This window comes from Carlito syrichta, unplaced genomic scaffold, assembly GCF_000164805.1.
Source record: "Carlito syrichta isolate Samal-C Ts95f unplaced genomic scaffold, Tarsius_syrichta-2.0.1 Scaffold121490, whole genome shotgun sequence".
Lineage (NCBI taxonomy): Eukaryota > Metazoa > Chordata > Mammalia > Primates > Tarsiidae > Carlito > Carlito syrichta.
The window spans coordinates 349,425-373,063 of NW_007065586.1; the positions used below are offsets into that span (position 1 = coordinate 349,425).

General features: G+C 37.5%; 1 protein-coding gene across 3 annotated transcripts in view; it reads left to right on the forward strand.

Moving 5' to 3' along the window:
- GABRB2 (gamma-aminobutyric acid type A receptor beta2 subunit) overlaps positions 1-14,470 on the forward strand; it is a 249,410-nt gene extending 234,940 nt beyond the window's left edge. For all 3 annotated transcript variants that reach the window (XM_021707620.1, XM_021707621.1, XM_008048217.2), the window contains one exon: positions 8,499-14,470. In XM_021707620.1, the coding sequence (XP_021563295.1) occupies positions 8,499-8,846 (348 nt within the window). In that variant the 3' untranslated portion in view covers positions 8,847-14,470. The remainder of the gene's footprint in view (positions 1-8,498) is intronic.
- The last annotated feature ends 9,169 nt before the right edge of the window (positions 14,471-23,639 follow it).

The window sequence follows — 23,639 nt, forward strand, 5'->3', positions numbered from 1 at the left end:
TACAAAGAAAGTCGTGTTCCAAGATAGAACTCAAAATTGAGGAAAGTCTCCAGATGTACAGTTATATAGCTGAGTAATGAGAGGCAGAAACTTTGGAATAAACAGATTAAGTGCCAGCTTTATTACTTCCTGTGTAGTGTCTGTGCTAAATGTCAATCACCCTCTAGCCCTAATTCTCAACCACCTCAATTTCCATTTATTAAAATGGGAATATTAATAATACCTCCTTCATAGAGTAGTCAGAAATCAACAGCATATCAGATAGTTGTGTAAAGCCTTTCCTTCCTTCCTTCCTTCCTTCCTTCCTTCCTTCCTTCCTTCCTTCCTTCCTTTTTTGTCAGGGTCTCAGTCTGTCACTCAAGCTGGAGTACAGTGGCAGGATCATGTCTCACCACAGCCTCCTAGCCTCAGGTGATTCTTCTGCCACATCTTCCTGAGTAGCTGGGGTTGTAGGTATGTGCCACCACACCTGGCTAATTTTTATTTATTTATTTATATTTTTTGTAGAGATGAGGTCCCACTGTATTGCCCTGGCTGGTCTTGAACTCCTATGCTTCTCTCGCCTAAGCCTCCCAAACTGCTGAGATTGCAGGTGTGAGCCACCACACCTGGCCTATAAAGCCTTTAATGCAATGCCTGGCACCAATAAATACTCAGTAAATGGAAGCTATATTCATTCTGTCTCTGTGAAAACTGCTTCTCAATTTGGTGATGTGGACTGTAGTCAGAACCTTCAGCTCTTTCATTATTTTTCTAGCTTCTACTATTTCTTTATTTGAAGTCATGCCCTTCCACTGCACTCCAATAGACTGGCAGTTTTCTAAGTGTGGACCCCAGACTGGCAACTGAGCATCTCCTGGGAACTTGTTAGAAATGCAGATTATTGAGATTCATCCTACGTTGCCTGATTCAGGAGCTTTAAGTGTGAAGACTAGAGATCTGTTAACAAGATCTCAGGGGATTCTGCTGCACGCCCAAGTTTGGAAACCTCTAAAATAGTCTATCACCAACCAACCACTACCTGAGTCAAGCATCCCTGATTGACTTTAAGACAGTCTGGTGGCAACATAGACTATAATTAGCAGCCTGGAATTGTTATACTGTTTTATTATTTATTAGCAGGAAGATTTTACATAACTAACTTTATTTTTCTGAACTTCAGTTTCCTGCCCTGTCACATGGGAATAATACATCTTATTCTGGGGTGGAATAGTAGGTGTATCTAAAAAAAAAAAATTTTTTATGTTAAAGATGTGGGGTACACTCCAGGGTTAGGTTAGGTATGCAAATGTTCATTATGCAGGTACCCTTGTTGATGAGGTGTGCCCCTCCCTTCCCTGGCAGTTTCCCTCAACTGCCAATCCCACCCCCCTCTCCTCCCCTGGCAGTTTCCCACTACTGCCAATCCCTTTCTTATGGTATTATGATAATTCTTCAAGGTCCGCTTGTGAGTGAGAACACATGGTACTCTCTTCTTTGTTTCTGTGATAGATCACTGAGTATCATAGACTCTAAAATCCATTCAAGTTGCTGTGAAGTCCATATGTTTGTCCTTCAGTATGACTGCATAATATTCCATTGTAAAAAATCTTTTATCAAAAAGTCACCTTATAGGCATTGTGGCTAGCACCTATAATCCGAGCCCTTTGGGAGACCAAGGTGAATTGCTTGAGCCCAGGAGTTCAAGACCAGCCTGGACAGCATAGTGAAACCTCATCTCTATAAAAGAAAAATTAGCCAGGTGTGGTGTCATGGTCCTGTAGTCCTAGCAACTCAGAAAGGTGAAGCAGAAGGATTGCCTGAGCCCATGACGTCGAGGCTGCAGTGAGCCGTGATTGTGCCACTGCACTCCAGCCTGGGTGACAGATTGAGACTCTGACTCAAAAAAAAAAAGAAAACTTTGTAAAAATAGATATTTCTTCTTTATGGCTGCATAATATTTCACTGTGTATATGTACCACAATTTTTTTAGCCAGTCCTCTTTTGATGGTTAGTATGGTCGGTTCCATGTTCTTGCTATTGTGAACAATGCTGCAATAAGCATACATGTGCAGGTATCTTTTTTATAGAGTGATTTGAGTTCTTCTGGGTATGTTCCCAGTAGAGGGATTGCGGAGCAGCAACCTGGATGGAATTAGAGTCTATAATACTGAGTGATCTTTCACAGAAACAAAGAACTGAGTATCACATGCTCTCACTCATAAGTGGAACTTGAACAGCTATCGAAATACATAAGAAAAGGATTGACAGTAGCGGGAAACTGTAGGGGTATGGGGGGGCGGGGAGGTGGGATTGGAAGTAGTGGGAATCTGCTTTGGGAAGGGGGGACACACCTCATCACCAAGGCTACCTGCACAAAAGAATATTTGTATATCTAACCCTGAATTGTACCCTACAATTTTAAAATTAAAAATTAAAAAAATAAATAAATAAAAGCAGTTATTTCAAAGGGAAAAAGAGGAAGACTGAAAGGATAATTACTACTGAATTTAACATTCAGATCTAAAAAGTTTTTATGTAAACAATAAAGAAGATTAAAAATAAATAATTTTAAGGATAGCTTACCTGAAAGCTTTCCACTTCAAACTACATGCAAAAGACTGTCAATGTCCTGTACCTTTGCCCTTGACATTGTAACTTTGTCCTCAATGTACTTCGCACCTTTTGAGGGGAAAAAAACAATAAACAAGATAAGGAAAAGAAATGGAAGTGCAGTCATTTTAACAGCCAGTAACTCAAACCCAGCAGCTGCTCAGTTCTTTAGGTCTTAGCCTAAAAAATTGAAACCCAACACTATTCTGCATACTAAAGATTTTACTCTAACAAATTTTCTTCATTCTAATTTGAGTTACAAAAATTATTACAAATAAAATTCCTTTCATTTCTGTCCTGCTTCACCTTCTGTATTACAGAGTTGTTGGGACGTTTAAATGAAATGAATTATATCTTTATTAGGATTCTTTGTGTCTCAAATAACAGAAAACTCAACTCATGCTGGAAAAGGAAGGAAGGAAGGAAGGAAGGAAGGAAGGAAGGAAGGAAGGAAGGAAGGAAGGAAGGAAGGAAGGAAGGAAGGAAGGAAGGGAGAAGGGAGGGAAAGAAGGAAGGAGGGAAGGAGAGAGAAAAACAAGGAAGAGAGGGAGGGAGGGAGCAAGAGAGAGAGAGAAAGAGAGAAAAAAGAGAGAGAAAATAGAAAGAAGAGTAGGAGGAGAGAGGAAAGGAAGAAGCAAGGAAGGAGTATGTGTTGTCTACCTTAGCATCAACAAGTCCAGCATGTCTAGATACAGAGACAAGTTAGCATCAGGTCATGAACTTAATTTTTGTGTTGACTGTCTTCCAAGTTGGGATCTCCTCTTACAGTTGAAACATCTCAGCTGATTCTTTAGATTCAGGGCCACTTACATCAAAGTACAGATTCAGTGAAAAAAATGTGGAACTCTCTATGCTGGTATTTCCATCTAAAGGTTCACAGCATGCCCTTGACTCAGAACAGATCATGTGCCCACCACTGAGCCACTCACGGTGGCAGAATTGCTCTAAATGACTTACATCCACCCCAAAGACACAAAAACTGAGAATGGTGACATTAGTTACCTGCCCAGGACAGTTACTGGGATAGCTGAAAGGGTCAATGTGTAAAATGCTCAGTCCTGACATCTACTTTCTACTCTCTAAGTTCCTTTCTCTGAGTGAAGAATGGGCATCGTTTTTGGAAATGGCACCATGGGAAATATAATTTCCAGATCTCAGGAACCTGAGCATGCTGCTCTAGAAAGAAACCCTTTTGGAGACCCAAACTTTACAATAGGAAAGGAACTCAAGAAGTGGTCCCATGAAGTTGCAATCTTCAGATAGGTGTTGCAAAATTAAATTCATCTTATCGATGACTCACTAAGAGGTGAAATGTGTTACTAAGAGTAACAAAATTAATTTGTTCTATCAATGTTTATTTATTGAAGACCCACTACTTGTCAGGTACCATGCCAGATGTTTGGGGATATAACAATGAATGAGAAAGACCGTGTGCCTGTCCTCATCAAGAAGTATAGTCTGGGGGAAGACAGATATGAAACAGATTATTGTAGTTGCCCATGGCCAGCATTATAGTGAACTATCAAAGTCTTATGAGGAAAGATGAGCCAGGCATTCCCTGCTCTGCCACATCAGCAGTGTGTGCATCTCTCTGTTTCGTCCTGTCCTATGGGCTCTATTTTCCTCCGTAGTCAGGAGAATGTTTGCCTTGTACTAAGCATTGTTCCCAGGACTTTACAGAAGCTATCCACCAAAGGAAAATTAAAATATATGATAATTTCAAAGTTTTGTTTTATTTATCCAGTCCATGCCATTTTTTTAAATGGCAAAGCTGAGCACAGTAGCACATGCTTGTAGTTTCAGCTACTTGGGAGCCTGAGGAAGGAGGATCTTTTGAGCCCAGGAGTTTGAGGCTGTAGTGTACCATGATCACACATGTAAACAGCCACTGCACCCTAGCCTGGCCAAAATAGCAAGACCTTGTCTCTAAACTTAAGTTTTTTTTTAAATTAAAGTATATAAGTGAATGACAGTAGAAGATCAAATGTATTCATTTAATGAATATTTATTGAATTTTTATAACAAGATCAGTTATAATGTTTGGAGTGCTTGCTATGTGCAAAGCTGGGCTGTGTGCTTTGCATAGGCTATTATTTGATACTATTAAACAACCCTAGGAGCCTGGTATTGATATTTTCCCCACTTTACATATAAGAAAACTAAGCTCAGATAGGTTTAATGATTTGATCAAGAACCGAAAGCTAGTTAGTTCCTCATCCCAGAATCAAAACTTAGATTTTCTGAGTCCAGAATCAGAACTTGGAAACACTGTATATCACCTCTTAATAGAAAACATGCACACTTCCACGTGTTGATTAAGCCATTCCAGATCAAAAACAAAAACAAAAAATGTAATAGCTCAATCTTGGTGATCCAAAGAGTAGGGTAAGTGGACATTTTAGTATGGTATCAGGAGAGGAATTCAGTTAGTTTCTGAGGAGTGGAGCAAAGAGGTTGGCATATATGGAAGGCTTTATAGAAAACATGAAGAAAAATAGTGGAGAAAACCGGTCCTTCAAAGGAGATCAAGATGGGTAACTGGTGATCTTAGCACTTAACCCTGCTGTGCAGTCTAATAAACTACAAACTGCTATGGTCTCCTCCAAGTCTCTGTAAACAGAGATACACTAGAAACACGAAATTACAAATAAAGATGGGCATGCTTAATACCTCTACTCTTCACAGCTTCATGGTAATGGGTAGGAATTTTTAGAAAATTTGTTGTTGTTGTTGTTGAAGTTAATTTATTTGTTGATTATTAAGCCTTAATTAAGTTTATAGAAGCAGTCATTTTTTATTTTATTTTTTTTTGAGTTGGAGAGTCTCACTTCGTTGCCCAGGCTGGAATGCAGGGCATACTCATGGACACCTCAGCGTCACCCTGCTGGGCTCTGGTGATTCTTCCACCTCAGCCTTCCAAGTAAATAGAACTACAGGCATGCACTACCACACTTGGCTAATTTTTTATTTATTGTAGAGAAAATGTTGCCCGGGCTGGTCTCGAACTCGCAGGCTCAGGCAATCCACTTACCTTGGCCTCCCAAAGTGCTGGGATTACAGGCTGAGCCCCTGAGCCCGGCCATAAGCAGTCATATTTTAGGGTTGAAGTATTCTAATGATGTGAGAGATGTCAAGGAGTAGCAGCACTTCATCTGTTGATAGTTGATATAGGTGTTCAATTAAGCTCACCCACCACCACCACCCTCCACCTCAGCCTTTCAGGATCCTCAGTAAGGTTGAGGTGACTAGTTTTACCTAGAGAAAACTCATCGCCCATAAGGGCAGCATTTTTTTTTTCTTTTAGGCATGCTTTTTTTTTTTCTCCATGTCACTGGAACCTATAAATATCCTGATTCATGTACAGCATGTCATAACAATCAACTTTTCCTAGTGCTTTAGTTTCCCAAATTCTTCTCACATTTATTATTTATCTCCTCAAATCCTATTGTTAGACCCCAGAAGAAACCTAGATTCATAGAGCTTAAGTAATTTTCCCAGGTCAAAAATAACAAATAGAAGAGCCAGAGCTACAATCTTTTGATTTAAAACCCAATATTCTTTCTGAAGACTGTTACCACCATGAGGACCCAGCAGCAATTCTGTCTTCCTCACAATAGTGTCTATAATACTTGGCACAGGGCCAGACACACAGTGAGTGTTCAATCATAAAAAATTTTAATGAATAAATGAAAAACAGAATAAATAATAGGACTTTAGGAATTATCTAATCCAACTCCTGAATATCAATTATGAAACAGAAACGCCCTAAGATTAAATGAATTATTCAAAGATAATTTGTTTTAAATTTAGAACAGGTTTCCCTTAATAGTAGTCCATTGTTGCCGGTAGACTTTTTATTGCGGTTGTCACTATTGTTTTATATTTTTAACACAGAAAGGTCTAGTATCAACTCACCACTGTTCTTATTATAATTGCTCAATAGAAAAACACGTCCAGGTGTTACGATAGGGGAAATTCCGGAATATCCTCATGCATACTGGCTGAAGAAATTTTGCTAAAAAGCTATTCTTGGTGGCTAAAGAAAGAGTCAACAACCCAGAAAGGAATGGAAAATAAGCACACTATTGAAAGAAAAGGAGTTATATGTTTCCCATCTCCATGGACTTCATGTTCCTTGAGTGTTGGAAAGATTCTCCCTTCCTCAGCAGTTTTATTGTAAGAATGATCAAGGTTTAAATTCCAGCTCCACCATTTAGTAACTGTGTGACTTTGGGAAATTTGGCAATGTCCTCACCCATAACCTAGGTGGGGAAAAGAGCCTGTTCCAAGGATGGGTGTGAACATTCAGTGAAACCATTGCTGCAAAGCACTGGCTGCTAGCAGGAGTCTTTAAAATTTCCTTTCTTCCCTAGGGAGAAAATGTCATCATTAAAGCTGTAACTTGGCTTTTCCATGACAGAGTTCTTTCAATATTTATCTAGTTTTACTTCCAAAACTTATAAACTTTTAAAACTAATTTCAATAATATATTTGTTTAGTGTTTCTACAAAGCAGAATAGTATCATAAAACAAACAAATCGGAAAGTCTGATCATTGGGCAGAGATTAATTAGTCAATTATTATGGTCCAGCATACTTTATAGCTTCTATTCCTCAAGATTTTAGAATTGAATTTATAATGCAGGGCCCTAAACTACATTTGAAAGCCAATTGTTAAAATATAATCTTAGGGACATTCTTCTTTGTCGTTTGCATAACTCATGAAGCTCAGAGCATTGTATCTTCTAATTAAATGTTTAGTTATATACCTTGTCTATATATCATCAGTGCCTATCATTAGCCATTTTTTTCTTACACTTTCAGAAATGTTCCTGGCAACTGGTACATTCTGATTTCCACTAAAATAAATATACGCTGCTATTAATAAAAATTTGTTGTGGCTAGGTTTTATTATGTAGCAATGGGCACCTCTTAAAAATAAGGCATGCAAATCTTCCTTTCTTAGCATAAAGCATTATATCATAATTTAGTGTTTGAGAGTCATGATGTCAGTATTTATCCCTTACTTTTAGCACTTCAGGAAGAAATTATCTAAGAGAAATGATCTGACTGTCTGCGGAGCCAACTAATTTTTCCTCTGAGACTCAGAATTCAGTTGAACACAGTCAACTCTAGGCTTGTTTTCTTCCTTTCTAGTCCTGTCCCCTTCCTTTCCTTTTATCAGTTCCCTCTCCAGTCACATCTTCACCACCAAGTCTGTCTGGCTGCTAGACTTATTCAGATCTATTGTTATTTTGAACTCTAATGTACTTTGGCAAGTCACATGTGTCCTGCATTTTATTCTTCAAAACTAATCCTTTACCCTATTTATATTGACATTGCAAATTTAAGGTGACATCTCATAACTGGGAGTTTTAAGAGATATCAATTAGATGATGTCATACAAAAAAGTACCTGGCATAGATAGCAAGTACTTGTTAGCTACCCACTATTTTTAGTTATATTTTTGTTATTAATTCATCTATAATTAGGCTACTATTATATGCCCAATTCAATAATTAGTTCCCTAACACTATTCCATACCTAGTGTAGTTTAATTTTTTATGTGTTCATATCAAGACTAAATTCTTTCGCAGGGTGTCACACCCTTGATTTCCCTGCATGCCCTAAGTAGAACTAATGAGAATGATACTAGCAATAGTCTATTATATAATTTCATCATTACAGCAATCCTCTAGGGTTGAGTTATTATATCATTTAGTAGATGGGGAAACTGAACCTCAAATGGCTTATAGTAGCAAAGCTTCAATTCAGACTCAAGTTAATGTAATTGCAAAACTAGTTCTCTTCATCGCTATGATAAATATTACCTTTAGTGTCTAGCATGGTAAGCACCAGCAAATCCCCACTGTTTTGATTGTCTTTTTTTATTCTTTTCTTTTGCAGATGGACCCACATGAGAACATCTTACTGAGCACTCTCGAGATAAAAAACGAAATGGCCACATCTGAGGCTGTAATGGGACTTGGAGACCCCAGGAGCACGATGCTGGCCTATGATGCCTCCAGCATCCAATATCGGAAAGCTGGGTTGCCCAGGCATAGTTTTGGCCGAAATGCTCTGGAACGACATGTGGCACAAAAGAAAAGTCGCCTGAGAAGACGTGCCTCCCAACTGAAAATCACCATCCCCGACTTGACTGATGTGAATGCCATAGATCGGTGGTCCCGCATATTCTTCCCAGTAGTTTTTTCCTTCTTCAACATCGTCTATTGGCTTTATTATGTGAACTAAAATATGGCCTCCCACAGGAAGCAAGGACTAGATTCCTCCTCAAACCAGTTGTACAGCCTGATGTAGGACTTGGAAAACACATCAATCCAGGACAAAAGTAATGCTAAAATACCTTAGTTGCTGGCCTATGCTGTGGTCCATTTCATGCCATTCCGGTTGCTTCTGCTAAGGAATGAATATACTAAGGTCCTTGTGGTTTTCCAGTTGAAATGCAAGTGATTTGTACACATGGTGGCAAGAATGAGTCTGAGTGTTCTACTTTATCTGTTTAGTATGCAGCCTACTTAGAGGGGAATTATTTAGAAGATAATCTTAGAAGGCTCAATAGCATTGTCAGTCATTTCCCTGAGAAGTGGTCGTAGCCAGATAACTCCCATCTTCATTTCTGAGGTTGGCATGCTGTTGAGATGGCATTGTGCTTATGAAACATTATCTGCAATGCCACATAAACACATTACTTGAAGATGGTATATGCTTGTCTTATTAAGATGATAACAATGTAATGGGAAGATAATCATCACTGATTCTAAAAGATCCTTGTGTAGTTGAAGCAGGATATAGGGAGTCAAGATAGAAACTCAGGAAACCAATTTAGCCAATCTCTTTGCTTGAGCGTAGGAAATCAACTGTGATGTCTTTCATTTTGGCATTGAGAGACAAGGAGACTTCTAAATATTATCATGCATGGTGGCCAAAGGAATTTTTGCTAAAAAGCTGTGTCCTAGGTGGTTAAAATAAGAGTTAACAACACAAAGCACAGTAGAAAATCCAGAAAAGACTGTAGCAGCAAAATTAAAATAAGCAAGCAAGCATGACCCTTATCAGCTTCACACAGCATCTGGTCTGTACATACTGTGTCCAGTGGCAAAGGGTAGAGGAAGACGGATTTTTTTTTCCAGCTTCACAAGCTTTTGACAGCATACCTAAAGAGGTTTTTATACTTTAACCAAAAGGCAACCATAAAATACTAAAGTTAGAGAAATTAGAAGTATCTTGGATGGTCAAATTAGACTGGGTATCATTCAAATATACAAATTTAGAGGACAGGCAAAGTTAATAAACAGATTGTTTTTCTCAAACTCTGTCAGATGTCCCTGCAACATTTCCCTATAAGTTTGTTTCAGAATTTAATAGGATTTCAAGAAAAGGATTTGTTCATTGCTTTAAAAGATTCATGGTCCTCTTCAACTTGAAGAGACAAAGTAAGGCTTTGGAGATTTAGTGAACATATATTCTCATGTGCAGTGAAATTTGCCATTTTAATTTTTTAGAGCAAACAATACTTCAAAGAGTATGTGCACAAGGAGAGTTAATTTGTGGATTCATTGGGTTTGATTTTTTAAGGGAGCTTTTGTTGTGTATGTTGCAATATGTCTAATCAAGGAAAATACGAAAACTAGTGGAAAATAAGATAGTAACATAACCACATTAACATGATGAATGTTATTAGCCTCAGTTGATACTGCAGAAAAATATGTAACTGTTAATCAGGCAGGCATGATGTAATGTTTTTATTCTATTTTTAAATTATGTCATCGTACTTCTTTCTATACTAATTGGACATATGCAGTCATATGTTAGAGAGTAAAGAGTATAAGCTAATATATTTTATACCTATCAATGTGAGGCTCATATTTTGCTCTTCTCGTAGAAAAGAGAGAATTGCCAAATTTTCCTTAAAGTTTGATTTCATTGAACACTTTCCTGGAAGATGACTTTGCTATATCTATTTTAAAAACAAGCCAAAATCCCTCTTCTGTTTAGAGTAACATTTCTAATTGTGAATAGTAGCCAGCATCTGCCTGTGGATAAAATGTATGTTTTCTTCCCTTCATGATTCAGCAACTTGCAATATGATGGAGTAATATGTCCCTTGCATTCCAACTATCAGAGAGCAGCAACAAAAGGTTTACCATTTAACGTTCTGAATTTGCCCCAAAATGAGATGGTATTTTTTTCACCAGTGTAGGGAACCTTGGCTCTTATACTTTAAATACATACTTGAACCCTTCTGTCTGAGTATAATCTTTGGGCAGAATCTAACCAAGGTTCTTCCCATAGACTCAGAATAGAGATTCCTCATGTTTCTCCTAGGCGATCATTTTGGGGCATCACACTAATAAAAGTGCCTGGCCCTTGTTTCCAGGGGGTAAAGTTTGAGTAGAAAATATCAAGAAGGAGCATATTGATAACTCAGGGGCACAATTCCAAAATGCCGTTCTCAAAAGGCTTTTCTAGAAACAACTCAGAGCCCAAGTCTAGAAGTGGGCTCTTATGTGCATTTACTGTAAAAGCCATACAAATATTTGATATTGTCTTTTATGGTTACAACAAAATTTTGAATGTTTTGGGAAGTCATCAGAGCAGTCTAGATCAAAGTGGAGAAAAGCATCTTTGCATCATGAGCCTCAAAAATCATATGACCAGGAATTCATTTCTGCTGTTGATTTTAGAAGAACTTAAGCAAAGGAAAAAAGATGGGACTAATGTCCAAGAGTGAATACCATGCACTGGAACTCAGTAACCACATAAGTAGAAACAATTGACTCATCGTCTCCAGAAATAATAGTAGATGTAGAATTTATTCTTCTTAATCTGTATGTTTACTGTGGTTAAATTAGAATGCAATCATCAAATGCAGGGAGGGGTGCTAGACCTAATAAGTCTTGAGAGACCAGTCAGCTTGATGTCCGGTGGTTAAACCAAAGGACCATAAAGGTGTGTTGTGGTAATTCTCATATGGTGTTACTATCAGTTTATACATATGTATAGCTTTTCTTTTAATTATAAATAGCCACCAAATAGCCAGCAATTAAGGTGTTTTTCATCTTCGTGAAATTCATAGACAAATTCTGACTCTAAAATGCACAGTCTACATGAAAACTTTGATCTCAATCTGTATATATATATTGTACATGACTGCTAGTAGGTATGAAATGCATTTCAGAATTGAAAACTCATGCAACATAACCATGTGTTTGCATAAGGAATGTTACAATTCTTTTTACTGCAATTTAATAACAGGGGAAAAGACTCAAGCAGTGCCATCTAGACCTTTTCTCTTCTCATTTCTTCAAAACCAGTGCTAAATAAAGTAATAATAATGCTAAAAATGGTTTATGAACCAAAAGATTTTACATTCTAGCATTAGAAACACAAAAAAAATCTGTCAGCTTACAAAAGCACAACACATAAAGTGCAGTGGAATGCTTAGTGGAGAAATGAATGATGTTTATTTTAAACAAGACCTGTATTAAATTGGCGAGTAAGACAATTTCCATTTTCTAGAGGTAACTGTGGCCCAATTTTATGACTAACTTCATACTCAACCACAAAAACAACCAGACGGCATCAACAAAAACAGGTCTCACAACATATCTACATGTATATATGTGTATATATTGATCCATGTAAACATACATACATATATATGCATTCATATGTTGGAAAACAAAAAGGATAAGCTAATATGTTATGTTTTTTTAATTAAACCAGTGTATGAGTATTTTTAATTTGGCAGCCAACAATCAACATACTGAAATAATTAATACAGGGTACTGAACATTTCTCTATCAGCAAATCAATGCCTACAATTCTTATGAACCATTGCAGTCTGACACTACAATTGTACTGTACCTGGGAACATCAGAAGTTAAGTAGCTCTTACATTGCTTATCTAATTGCTCTCTTTTTCAAGGAAACAACATTATCCATCAGTGATTAAAAACAAAAAAGTCTTAAGGAAATGGAAAATGATAAAAATTCCTCTTAGGGGGAGAAAAGAAAAGGAAATAAACCCCGCCATGTTGGTTAAGGCAAAATACTCAAAACTGTAGCAATCATGCCATTTTGCTAAGTGTCCAGAGTACATGTAATGTGAGCAACCATAACTTTCACTGAGCGTGTGTAAATATTTAAACAGATTTCTTAAATATTTTTAACTTCTAATTTGTATTTTATGGTAAGGCAATGTGCTAATTCTGTTTATGGCTTAAGTTGATGTGTTATAATATGTAAATAATTAAACATGCTGTAAATGAATAGTCAATAGATACAGATAATTGTTTAATTTTTTTCTTAATTTTTATTTATTTTTTACTGAGTACGGTTACTACAGTGCCCCAGCAGAGTAATTTAAACACCCTTCTGCATACATAGTTTGGGAATCCCAGACAGAAGGGTTTCAATTTGCTGTCTCACACACATACACAGTCACACACAGTCACACAAGCATACATACTCAAACACACATACTCTTTCACATGCCTGCCCACTCACTCACTACCCCTCTCTTCTCCTCTATGGGAAACACTGTAGTGTTTCTGAGCCAATGTAACAACCAAGAGATAGCCTTAGAAATGACATTCATAAAAAGCAAAAATGGTCATTGATAACTTGATAGAGTTTTTTTAATATGTTGGAGTCCAAGAAACCAAAGTTTGCGACTTAAATCTCAAATTTTCAAAGAGTAAAAGTTTGTATAGATGACAGTACAGAAAATAAATATGTTTATTCATACCAGCTCCAAAAAGTTATTACACATAATACATACTAGAAGACTTTTTTTTAGTAATTGCATTTTATCCTTAGATAGTATTGTTCCTTTCAACCAAAGACTCCAGAATTATTTTTAAAAAACAAAAAAGAGAAAACCGAAAAGAAAATGAAGGGAAAAAGGACACTGCTTCACACCAAAGGTTTAAAAAACATTTTCCAAATGCACTAGGAACAATGTAAAAATAGTAAGGAGTGAACAGAATGCTAATTAAGATAGTGCAAGACATCACTGAAAAACAAAAACAAAACAGCACTCTTAAATAGCTATCAATTTTATTGGAAACTGAAAGTAGAACATTTCTGTAGATATATGCAAAATTCTGACATCAAATTTTAATTTTCTTTGAGAAATGTTTTTGTGATAAACAAATATGATCCAAAATTATGATAAACAAAACTTCATGTCCTTTGAGTTCCAAGCCAAATGCCACTCTTTGTCACATGTCCTCTAATCTGATGCTCATGCATGTGTCCTTGCACCATTTGAAGCAAGTTGACAGTTCCATCAGCTTGTATCTTTTTCTTTTCTTTCTTTCTTTTGTTTTTTTGGTTCAATAATGTGAGTTCAACAATGGTCATTTTAGACATAATTAATTTAAACAAAGTTGCCTATAATTTAAATTCCATAACATTTTCAATTTTTCTTTGCATGGGTGTTTAAATAGTTTTGTTATGAATATTGTCCCTGCGCACTTCTAAATTGTCCTTTTATAAAAAGTGGTATTCTAGTTTCTTCACAATGTAGTGATTATCAGCCTTACTAATTACCTTGTAGCCTTTCTTAATATGCACATAATGCACATTTTCCAACGGCTAGAAAATGCAAAACACAAGTGGATACCATTGCATCTATTTTCATGTCTTTCTAAAAACAAGACTTCTAAATCTCTGGGATAAATGAGATAGTGAAAAAAATGAGGATTATAAATGAATAGCACATGATTATTTTCTTGAATTTAAACTTATTGCAGCCAGTTTTAGCATGTAAATATATAATAATGTTGGCTAGTGTGTAATTCTTGAACTAAAATATAAATAAAAATAAAAAGATCATGTGTGTGGTTTCATTGCATTCAGAATATTTATTTTTTAAACCGTCAACATGAGTTATATTATAGAAAAATGGCTTTTGTGAAAAACGATGAAAAGCTTGGGAACTTGGGACCTACTTTAGGCAAACTTGAATGTGAGCTCTGATATGTCACTTATTAGGCATATGATTGTGTAGCTGGATAACCCGTCTGACTCTCAGTTTTCTTATTCATAGAACAAAGACGTGATTTACTTTTCTCATGAGATAGTGTAATTATGAAATAACCCCATAAGAAATCTTTAGCACCGTACAAGATACATGGAAAGTCTATACATAGTAGATGCTATTGTTGTTTTTCATTACTGTCATTCTAGAAGACTCTGCATATATTTCACAAATGCTATACCATATCTAAAACCTCACAGAAATTAGTAAATGTTCTCTTACTTTAGATATTTTATGTTAAGAGTAACTTAAAAACCTGGCTTCAATCCTGGAAACATGATAAATATTAGTTGGTCATTTATTTAAAATTCAGCATATATCTGTTAAAGAAATTGTACTAATCACTTTACTTACTTGTTCTTTATTTAATCTTTACGCTGTTCCTGTAAGTAGAAGACTCTCAAGCTCTGAAAGAATAGGTACCTTGCCAGTAATCGTGAAAGAACTGGAATTTTTACCCAGACTGGACTCACTTCCAATCTTTGAAAGTTATTTCTATGCCCTCATTAAAAGTGAGGAACCAGCCTTGTCCCATGCTCATCCATTTGAGAGAACCCTTTTTCCAAGAAACCTATGCTGAAAACTTGCTGTCTGCCAGAGTTTGGCTGATCTTGGTGAACACATGAGGTCCCTGCCCTCAGGTTATGTGACACTGCTCAAGGACATGGAACTCTCCTGAACCCGGTGAATCATTTAGTGACAAACTTCTAGTTTTTCACTGTTCGTGACTTTGGAATGTTCACCAGCACCTCTATAGAGTCTGCTAACCTGAGAGAGGTAGCCTATCAGACCACAATTGCCCAATAAAGTCACAGATTAAAAGAGATACAGTGCCAAAAAGTAAGTACCACTGAAAAGACCCACCTCTAGGATGGGTAAGACCCAGTTCTCACTCAGCTTAAGTTGTAAATTTTTAAATCTAGGAAGTGAAATACCTACATTTGTGCTTGACATTACTCATGCTGAGTTTCAGCATTTCTGTTCAGCAAAGAGACTACATGTAAGCTCAAATACATGAGCATGAGCATGCTAACATAATTGATGGTGGTGGTAATAGTGGAATGTGTGTGTGTGTGTGTGTGTGTGTGTGTGTGTGTGTGTGTGTGTCTGCAACGTGCATGCACACACGAGCCCATGTAGGTTGAGGGAAGGTGAGAAGGTCAAAAGGAAATGCTACCAGAGGTGGAGTCTATGGTGTACTACTTACTTTGAAAAAGGAAAATATCCAGATATTTTCTCCCAAAAGAGCTGGTCGGTTGGGGTTGGGAAAATTCCCCCAGACATATTCCAACAACTATAATATCTTAAAGTGGACCATTTAGATATCATTTTGTCTTCTGAAAATTGTTCTAATTCTAAAATATCATATGACCTTTTTCATGCAGAACATTTCTCTGAGCCATGAATTCTGCCTCCCAGTGTAAAACCAGTTTAATGGGGAAAATTCTCAAGGAAGTCAATAGGCACAGTCAGTTCACACTCTGATTACCTAAAGCAGACAGCAGCAAAACAATGTAACACATTCTTGTCCCTTGAAATCTGTGGCAGAGCACTAGCCAAATGTGCAAACATTCTCCCATCTTCCACACCATAGCATCACTACCATGTGGTCTAGAACCAAAGAATAATCTTGAGATGATGAGTCCCAGAACAACTAATCTTCTGATCAATATATCAGTTTGTGCATGTTCTGGCATTTCTTCTCTTTTTGTTTCAAACACCCAACTAGGTCATTCACATTTATTTGTATATCTGTTTTTGCACTTCAGAGATTTTAATTGGAAAGAAGGAAAAACCTCAGAAACATACTCAGAGATCAAGCTGACTGTCCCACATGTACTCAGGGAAGTGAAAGTGTCTTTAAGGGTAAAAGGAGAGATAGTCATTTCTTCAGAGATTGGGAAGGGGAAGGACAGCAGGCATCATGGCAGTAGAGACGTGTGCTCTATTCAGTGATAGTGACGTAGGGAATGGCAAGCCTCAGAGCAGATGGCACAGTGACACTTAGGAGGACAGACCCTGGGCATTGCCCACGGCATTCTTCTAAAGCAGCAAAGTCCTGTGACCACAGGAAAAAATCAAACAGGCTGGGACATCTCAGCAAAAAAAACAAGTGGTATTTTTTATAGAATCCTCACTACATTCCCACCAGTGACCTAGTGAGTCCTTAGTCTCTCCATCCTAGGAAGTGAGATGAGAAGTAATAGGATGAATTTGATATCAGAATTTAATATGCTATAGTTAGAAATAGACATCCACTGGGGTAAGTGTAATTGGCTCTAGATCTGAAAGTTAGAAAGCTAATGAGATACGAAATTTGATAAAGGATTTATATATCTCATCATCCTACATCTTGCAAACCTAAATGCATACAAAGGACTTAGTAGGTAATGTAAACAAGCAACACAAGCTTGACCTCATACAATAGGGAGTGATAGGAACTCTAGAGAACTGGGATGATGCACTCTATCTAAAGAACCAGTCACTGTTGAGTCCTAGCCAATTGTTACCACGGGTATTTGCAAGTCCAGTGTTAGCAGATTGATATCAGGATGCAAAAAATCCTCAAAGTATTGAATCTTTCACTTTCCAGACAGGCATGGTGTGGTGTGAAAGACTCTGACGGATTCCTTTTTTCTTGTCCTCAAAAGTCCATGCTGATAATCTACAGCTGCTATCCCCCAAGCTGAGGTTGAGGACAGCACACATGAGAAACTCCACACATAGAAAGAACAAGCTTCTATGCTATTGTAACTGGAGCAAGGTCAGTTTTCTTCCCTTTCCTGGAGGCTGACATTTTCCAAATGTAAGAAAGTAAAATGGGACTTTTGTGTTCTCTCAAGAAAACAAATGGATAGAAACTATTTTAATATTAACAGGTACAGAAAATTGCAAGCAGAAGTTTTCACAATGGAAACAGGCTGGCTCTTAGAGGATTCACTTTGAGGGCCTCTGTCACTCACCTGTCTGCTGAATCAGAAGTCCCTACCCTCCCTCCATACTTCCCAGACTCATCCAGCAATAGAGTGAGCCTAACTGAGACTTACAGACAAAGCCACAAGAAAAAGGATTTTGGTGAGAAGCAAATGGGTTATAAAGGGACAAGAAAAAATTGGGGATGCCATGGAGAGAGACAAGGGAGAGGTATGTATGCAGGGCAGGTATGTTAGGCTCAAGAGGACACTCCATCACATAAGAAGCTATTTCTTCACTACATCAACAACTTCAGTGATGGAGATGGGGGTACAAATTAAATGGACAATAGGAGCTACACAAATGTCCACTGCCCTGGAGACCCAATGTAGATTGGAGTTTAATAAACAAACCTGAAGTGAGGAACTAGTTAAAGACAATCTAGAAATTTTGGGCTGGAGCAGCAGTGAGAAGGAAGGAGTGTAAATGAGAAGGAGAAATTTTATTCTAATTATAGCAATAACTGTACATAGTTGACAAACAAAACAGTTTGGAAATCGCTAGTTTATAGTGGTGAACTGAGGAACCTGATCCCAGGTTCCTCTAGGTGTCCCTGGAGAAGACCAGGGAGAGGAGAAAGAAGATAGGGAGGAAGGATAGGAAGAAATTAAAGGAGGAGGAAAAGATGGAATTTATAAACATTTTCATTTTCAGCAGCTGACCATCTCTTCTTCCCCAGTATGTGCTGTGAATTTAATTCACACAACAAAGTTAAGGTGTGAACTATTGCCATATCTCTGAGGCAAAGGACACAAAATAACAACAATTGGTATTGCATCCCCCTGGGGCCAACTCCAAATCTCATGTACTTAACCCTTTTACTTGACTTCTACTCAACAGATGACTTAGCTTCAGTTTAGTTTCTGGAGATACAACATCTTTGAGAGTGAAGTTAGAAACAAGGCCAAATCTTTAAGAAGAAAAAAAAGAAGAAAGGGGAAGTATTTACTCCTAAACTTCTATTTTATGTTTAGAGTTTTGGATTTTTAAATGTCATTCTGAAAGGCTGAGAGCTGCCAAATTCTAGATATTTTGATGTTTCCCTTAATTTATTTGGATGACAGAAAAAGGTTGTTGAAACAAACAAAATGAGTAATTTTTGTATCTTCTAAAAATTTTTGAAAGTCTACTTTCTTACTTGCTTCCTCTCTCTTTAAATATGGCCATGTTTTCTTTGTCTTCATTTGAGACAATTTTGAATTATAAAAGCAATACTTCTCAGTGTGGAACATTATTGTTTTTTTGTGTGTTTGTTTACTTTTGGTTTTTTGTTCTTTTCACGTCCCCAAACTAGAGATTGAAGTTTCATGATAGCTAAGAGAATACACAGAGAGAGAGAAAAAAACGTGTCTGTCTGGTCATCTAGTTCCTCAACTGGATGAGGAAGCTGAAGCTTCCCAAAAAAGCAGCAAGTTTCTGAGCATGCTGGCCAATAAGTATTCTCAAACGGTGTGTGGCAACTGTGACAGAAAAAGGTCACAGTTCTAGACACATTGATACAATAGTAGCTCAGGGCAGTGTCCACATCTCTCATTCTCTGAGTGGAACAAATCTGACTTAAAAAAAAAAAAAACCCAGCATAAGCAACTTGGCAAGACCTCATCTCTACAATAAATAAAATATTAGCCAGGCGTAGTTCCAGCTACTTGGAAGACTGGGGCAAAAGGATATCCCCTGAACCCAGCAGGTTGACACTGGGGTCACTGTGAGTGTGCCACTGCACTCCAGCCTGGGCAACAGAGTGAGACTCCAACTCAAAAAAAAGTGTTCTTTCCTCACCTAGTTTTTGTTACAAGCTTAAGAACACTCTCAGAGGGATCAAAGCTCCATTGAAGGTTGGCAACCTTTCAGAAGTGGTTTGCCAAATCTTTATTTATTCATTTTAATTTCTCATTCCACTTGCTAGAAATTCATGTGAACATTTAGAGAATATTTCACTATATATAAAACAAAACTATCGATGCATAGAAAGTACAAAATGATTAATAAATAAAAAATACTTTTGAATGTTTAAGAAGCTTCACCTAAAATTAAATTACGGGGGAATTCTTGCCAGTTTGAAGTGAGTTTTCCCATTTCAGCTTTGGCAGATAGTTAAGAGGCTGGCTGCTGGCTATAGTTCTTGTTCCAGGAGCAGTCTTGGCACACTGGGAACAGCCTCACTGGGATCCCTGGTTTGGAGGGGGCAGGGTAAAGCAAACGCTGGGGGAGTTTCTGAAGCCCACATGGCACATGCAAAGCCTGCTGGGCCCTCTGGCTTTCAATCACCCCTTCACAGATGTGTTACTCAGGGTTCTCAAGAGAGACAGGACTAATAGGACTTGTGTATAGAGAGAGAGATTTATTATAAGGAATTTACCTATGCAGTTATGGAGAATAGCAAGTCCAAAATCTGCAGGGCAGAGATCCAGGGAAGAGCCAATGCCGGTGTTCCCCGTTCAAAGGCCATCTGTTTGAACAAGGAGCGTCTCTTGTTCTATTCAGGCCTTCAGTAAATTAGATGAGGCCCGCCCACATAATGGTGGATAATCTGCTTTACTCAAAGTCCACCAATTTAAATGTAAGTCTCATCCAGAAAAGTCTCCGTAGAAACATTCATAATAACATTGGGCATCATACCTATGTAATATTGAAAAGGATGGAAGAACATGCAAATTAATAGTGGACATTTTTGCTTATGGAACCAGTGTTCTTAGCACTGTCAGGTTTTGCTCCTACTTCTTTTTTTTTTACAATCAATATTTTTTATTATGATATTGTGGGATACAGTTAAAGGTTAGGTATACAAATGTGCTTTGTTCAGGCACCCTTGTTGATAAGAGGTGTCTCCCCATCCCCAGACAGATATTTACTACCGTTAATCCCATCTCCCTCCCCCCCAATAGTTTCCCACTACTGTCAGTCATTTTCTTATAGTATTACATTGGATGTTCAAGGTCCACTATATGAGTAAGAACATGTGATACTCAGATCTTTGTTTCTGTGAGAGGTCACTCAGTATTATAGACTCTAGTTCCATCCAGGTTGCTGCAAAATTCATGATTTAGTTCTTTTTTATGGCTGCATAGTATTTCATCATGTATATGTACCACATTTTTTTAATCCAGTCCTCTTTTGATGGGCAGCATGGTTGCTTCCAGGTTCTTGCTATTGTGAACAATGCTGCAATAAACATACGTGTACAGGTATCTTTTTTATAGAGTGATTTGAGTTCTTCAGGGTGTATTCCCAGTAAAGGAATTGTGGGATCATATGGGAGGTTGATATTTAGAGCTTTATGGAATCACCACACTGCTTTCCACAGAGGTTGCACTAGTTTGCACTCCCACCAATAGTGTAGAAGTGTTCCCTTTTCGCCACACCCTCTCCAGTAACTATTTTTTGAGTTATTGATAATTGCCATTCTGACTGGAGTTAGGTGGTATCTCAGTGTGGTTTTGATTTGCATCTCCCTGATGATTAGTGAGGTTGAACATTTTTTCATGTGTCTGTTGGCTGCTCAGATGTCTTCCTTTGAGAAGTGTCTATCTTTGCCCATTTTATAATGGGGTTGTTTGTTTTTTTCTTTTCAACACATTTGAGTTCCTTATAGATCCAAGATGTTAAGCCTTTGTCAGACCAGGAGTTGGAAAATACTTTTTCCCAGTCTGTGGGCTGTCTCCCTGTTCTCTTGATGATTTCTTTGGCTTTGCAGAAGCTTGTCAGTTTAATGAGGTCCCACTTGTCTATCTTCTCTCTTATGGCCTGTGGGTTTCAAGTTTTGTTCAGGAATTGGATGCCAGTTCCAATTTCCATGAGGGTTTGTCCTTCATTTTCTAAGGTTCTTATGGTTTGAGGTTTTACATTTAGGTCTCTGATTCATTTAGAGTTAATTTTTTGTGTGTAGGGATAGATAGGGGTCCTGTTTCAAACTTCTGCATGTGGTCAGCCAGTTTTCCCAGCACCATTTACTGAATAGGTTCTCCTCTCCCCAGTGGTAGGTGGTGGAGGCTTTGTTGAAGATGAGTTGGTTAAGAAATTGAGGTTTTTCTTCTGTTTTTTTTTTTTATCACTCCCTGCTCTACTTCTTATTGTTTGTATCCATATTATTATATAGTCAACTCACTTTTTGTACATTTTGTTTGTCACCTATCTCCCTTGTTAGAATGTATATTCTTAAAGGTGTGAGTCCTTTCTGGTATTTTTTTCACTGATATATCCCAATGTAGAAAAATAAGAATAGTAGGTATTTTATAAATATTTATGAATGAATGAATCAATGGTTTTAATAAGTAAACACTTTTCCAAAGCTTGAAACTCAGAAATGTGTGGCTTATTTTAAAAAAATAATACTGACCTGGCAATAGCCAAAGTTTCTAATTTAGTAAGTTTGTATTTTTTACAAAACACAAACTGCATTTTTTTATAAGCAATCCAGATATTGGCATGGCCATCAATGTTTGAGAACACTACTTAAAATCCTTCAAGGTACTGTTTTACCCTGATAATATCAGTGCCTCTTAAAACTTTCTGAGTTGCCATATTAGAGCTCTAGTAAAGATTTTATTCTATCTATAAATCCTCAGCAAAAAGTATTCTAGACAAAAAAAAGTTTGTTTATTCATTCTCCTCTTAAATTATGATAATCAAACTTATGATTGGGAATGTTCAGAGCTCATTTTAAAAAGCTTTAAAAATAAATATACAGTTACTAGAGCAGAGGTGTTCCTAATTTCTCTCAGAAAATGGATACTCTTCCATTATGGGGACTTTTATCCTGCTATTTGCTGGCCCTATGCTTCACCTTTCCATGTATCCTATCTATCTTCACCTCACGATTTTCTCTTCTCTTGACCCTGACCACTATTAGAAGAAAAGAACTGACAATGAAAATAAGACTGTGATGTTTGATGTAAGGTATACATAGAAAAGCCCAAAACTTAGTCAGAAAAAACTAGATATAGGCTTTAACTTGCAATGTGAATTTCATATCAACTCTCTGAAGCTCAGTGTCCTCATCTATAAAAAAGAAGAGGATAATCTTTTAGTATCTATGTGAAAGTGTTCTTCAAAGTGTGAAGTGCTGTATCTGTATGTGCTGTAAGATAAAATCAACATAAATGCCAATCTTCATTTTCTGAATCTGCATATATAGTGAACATTTCTTATATTGTCCTGTCTACACTTCCTTGAGGACAATGTCTTACCAAAAATGGCGAGAGTTAGACATGACAGGAGTTCTCCCTGGTATAGGCAGTAAGGGGACACATTGCCTGAAAAGAATTTTAAAACAGTCATAAAATTGACTGCAAGTTGGTCTAGTTTTCATTATCACCATAAACCCTCAATGGTAAACAGTGCCAGAAGTGAAACACTACTGCCCACTGCATCAGACTTCTTCACTGTCCCACCCTCACCTTGGGAAATCACCCTCCTCCATCATAGTCCTTGTGCTTAATAGAGTTCACTTCCCTGCAGACTCCAAATTGGACACAAGACTCAGGCCCAACCAATTAATGATCTGTTAAATCCCACCTGGCTAAAGTGATTTGTTGAAAGATAAATAAGTGAGCAGTTCTATCCATGGCACACAATCCTGGGACTTCTGTGTGTGGGTGGGAAATATCTTTATTTTGGCTGGATTTGAGGATAGGGCAGGACACAAGAGTGACACTTCTGGTAGCTATCTTCCAGCACAAGGAGAGAGCCTGTCTGGGAATTGGGCCAACACAAATGAGAGCAGAGACAAGAAATGGAAAGGATAAGACCATGTCCAGATGGCTTAATTGGATCATGTGGAGACACTTGTGTCTGGACTTTCGAGAAGATGAAAGTTCCTAACTTCTTTGAGTTGTGTTGTTGTTGTTGTTGTTGTTGTTGTTTTTGCCACTTGCACTCAGAATATAACTAAGACAAAAGTCTTTGTTAAAAGGAGCTGGATTTATACCGGGAGGAATCCTAGTGGAAGATTAGTTCATGTCAGAAACAAAGTCTGCCAGGTGGCCCTGTCAAGAAAAGAAGCCTGA